The sequence below is a fragment of the Nicotiana tomentosiformis genome, chromosome 1, assembly GCF_000390325.3.
Source record: "Nicotiana tomentosiformis chromosome 1, ASM39032v3, whole genome shotgun sequence".
Taxonomy (NCBI): Eukaryota; Viridiplantae; Streptophyta; class Magnoliopsida; order Solanales; family Solanaceae; genus Nicotiana; species Nicotiana tomentosiformis.
Genome location: NC_090812.1, coordinates 74,481,193 through 74,484,851, shown reverse-complemented (window position 1 = coordinate 74,484,851; position 3,659 = coordinate 74,481,193). Strand labels below are relative to the sequence as shown.

At 36.3% G+C, this 3,659-nt stretch overlaps 1 protein-coding gene across 1 annotated transcript; it reads left to right on the top strand.

Moving 5' to 3' along the window:
- Positions 1-2,139: 2,139 nt before the first annotated feature.
- LOC138906902 (uncharacterized) lies at positions 2,140-3,069 on the top strand. Its single transcript, XM_070196573.1, has one exon. It carries the CDS (start codon positions 2,140-2,142, stop codon positions 3,067-3,069), a length of 930 nt encoding a protein of 309 aa, XP_070052674.1.
- Positions 3,070-3,659: the final 590 nt, after the last annotated feature.

Sequence of the window (3,659 nt, the reverse complement as noted above, 5' to 3'; positions counted from 1 at the left end):
AAAAAAATAGATTTTTGACAAGCTTTCTTGGATTGATAGTATACACTTTCTCAACTCTTGAATCTTGAACATAGTTTTTGATAATTGGAAACACTTCAAGGGTTGATATTTGATACTTTTGATATATTTGTTTACTTATTTTAAATTATATTTCATTTGAGCTACCTATGACTAAAAATGAGAATTGGAGAAGTTAATGGCTCCAAGCCCCCAAAGTTTATACGCCACTAAGCTTTATGCTTAGCGATAGTTGTTTTCTATCGTAGGTAATGTACGGGATGAAATTTGAAGATGGCCTTATGAAATAGTCTTTTTGGGAGCACTTATAGAGATCACATTTGCATATGCCCCTTGGTTTTATATAGTTTTGGGACTTGTACATGATATATATGTCACACTTATGTATGTTATTTGGAGGCTTGGATATTAAGACCAAAATCTTATAACTTGAATTTGGTAACTTATTTTGCTGTTTTAAGGTGTGTTAATAACTCAAGTCTTGTAATATGTTAAATTTACACTTTGTCTTATATATATGTACAAAGGAGAAAACTAGTTTTCCTTTTTATACCCGATAGTTTAAAATTTATGTACAATACAAACTTACAGTGATGTCAAAAGAAAGTATAATTTTGTTAGGAAGTTGCTTTAACGTGTTGATTATTCAAGAAGGGTAATATCACCTTATGATGAAATTTTGACATTGTATTTCATTTTACAAAAATAAAATAAAAATTATGAAGAGTATTTTCGAAAATAAAAATATTGCACTTTGGACCTCATCGCATGGGCCTATTTCCGCTACTAAATTATTCTGAATATTTTTTAATTAATATCTTCTTAATGTTGTAAGTAGTAAATTAGATTTGTTTCATAAGTAGCACCCTTCCAAAGGGGTTGCTACAAGTTTTGGTATCAGAGCCTGGTTTGTGATTCTAGGATTTTTATTGTGATCGTACCTAATATTTTTGTTATTTTCTTTCTTTAAAATGACTTGGAGATTATAATTTTTTGCATACTTATTTGATGTAATTTAATGTATTACTTGTGCATATGCATCGTGTACATGTCCCTAATGCAGTGTGATCTTATCTTTTATAGAAATTTAATATGGCCTCTTCTTCGAATAGAGCTATTAAATCCGTTGATGAAAGTCAGACCCATTATAATGCTCCACCTCACCTCCAAGAAAGAGATGAGGTACCCTTGCCTAACCTAAATCATCATCGTGTTAGTGAAAATGAAGTGAACAATAATCCAAGAGCAATGGATCATAGTACTCCTATTATGACTCCTCAATTTCAGCAGATGGCTGAGTTCTTTCGTCACTTGGCTGTGACAATGTCAGAACCTAGTGAAATGAATTTTGAGAAGATGAGAAAAATGGGTGGAGTCGAATTTGAAGGCACTACTGATCCCACGGTAGCTGAACAATCGCTCGAGCACATGGAGAGAGTCTTTGAACAACTAGAGTGTACTAATGCTGCCAAATTTAAGTATGATATCTCTCTTTTACAAAAAGATGCCTATGATTGGTGGGTAAGTGTGCCAAATGCAAAAGCAAAACCTCCGGTGCTGACTTGGGATGACTTTGTGAAAGCATTTCGTGCGAAATATGTCCCTCCTGTCTACTGTGATGCAAAGAAAAAAGAGTTTCTGAATTTAAGACAAGGGAGTATGTCTATTGCAGAGTATCAACAAAACTTTCTCATGCTTTCTCGCTATGCTGGAGGTATTATTGATGGTGAAAGAGACAAGTGCAGAAGATTTGAAGAAGGTTTGAATGGTTACATTCGAAAATCTGTGGCAATCTTGCAACTTGAGGATTTTTCCAAGCCAATTTCAGCTACTCTTACTTGGGAAAGAATTAACAAGGAAGAAGCTAGTAGGAGAGAAAACAAGTTTAGGAAGGGTAATTCAGATTATGGCGGTCCATCCAAGAAGGGAAAGTTTGACTATTCCAAGACTTAAAGTGCACAGAAGTCATCATATCATAAGCAGAATAAGCCAAATTTCTCTACTTCTAGTACTCCAACTTATGGCCAAGGCAAAACTTATACACCTACTTGTTCACAGTGTGGAAAGAATTACTATGGTGTCTGCAGAAGAGCTTTTGGTGCTTGTTTTAATTGTGGAAGTATGGATCATAAAGTGAAGGATTGTCCTAATCCTAATCCTCTTTCTTATACGCATACAGATGGCTCAGTTGAAAAGCCTATCACTACTCATTCTCAAGCTAATGGCGGTGAAAGACCTAGAAATATACAAGCGGCGGGTTCAGGTGGAGCTAATCAGGCTAGTGGGTCGAGATCTACTGCACGAGTCTATGCTATGAGACAGAAGAATGACCAAGATGGCTCGGACGTGGTTGTTGGTAAATTTCACTTATTTGGCATATCTGTTGTTACATTATTTGATCCTGGATCTTCGCACTCTTATGTTTGCTCATCACTTGCATTTCCTGATACTGTTAAATCTGTAAGACTTGACTTTGATGTGTTGGTCACGAGTCCATTAGGTCATCATGCTGTTGTTAATAGGATTTATCGAGATTGTCCATTCATGATTCAAAATTTGGTCTTCCCTGCAGACTTGCTTGAAATGCCCTTCCAAGACTATGATGTTATTGTTGGTATGGATTGGCTCCATAGGCACCATGCATTGGTTAATTGTAGGTTAAAGCAAGTGACTTTTAGAACTCCTACATACTCACACATAGTAGTTCAAGGAGAAAGATCATTGACAGCTAATATTATTTCTGCGGTCTTGGCAAGGAAGATGATTTGTCAAGGTTGTGATGCCTATCTTGCTCATATAGTCTATACACGATTAGGGAGTCCAAGTCTTAAGGACATACCAACCATGTGCGACTTTCCTATTGTATTTCCTGATGATCTTCCTGGGTTGCCTCCAGAAAGGGAGATTGAATTTCCTATAGAGCTTGTCCCTGGAACTATTCCTATTTCTATTGCTCTTTATAGAATGGCTCCAGCTGAATTAAAAGAGTTGAAGGATCAATTGCAAGAACTTCTTGAGAAAGGTTTTATCCGTCCAAGTATTTCGCCTTAGGGAGCTCCTGTTTTATTTGTGAAAAAGAAAGATGGCACTCTTAGGCTTTGCATTGATTACCGGCAGCTGAACAAGGTAACAATCAAGAACAAATATCCACTGCCTAGAATAGATGACTTGTTTGACCAACTGAAGGGTGCCAGCTTGTTCTCAAAAATTGACTTGAGGTCTGGATATTATCAATTGTGCGTGAGGGAGCAAGATGTTCCTAAAACTGCTTTTAGGACCAGGTATGGACATTATAAATTTTTGGTAATGCCATTTGGTTTGACAAATGCTCCTGCTGCATTTATGGATCTTATGAACCGTGTATTCAAGCCTTATCTTGATCAATTTGTGGTGGTATTTATTGATGACATTTTAGTCTATTCCAAGAATAGAGAAGATCATGATAAACATCTCTGGATTGTCATGCAAATTCTGAAAGAGAGGCAACTCTACGCGAAGCTTTCCAAATGTGAATTTTGGCTGAGTGAAGTGGCATTTTTAGGGCATATTGTATTAGTTGAAGGTGTGAAGGTTGATCCTAGTAAGATTCAAGCTATTATTGATTGGAAACCTTCTAAAACTCCAACTGAGATCCGAAGTTT

What these genes read in the sequence shown, in the direction of transcription:
- LOC138906902 (XM_070196573.1), top strand. Translation starts at nt 2,140, where the DNA reads ATGGATCATAAAGTGAAGGATTGTCCTAATCCTAATCCTCTTTCTTAT.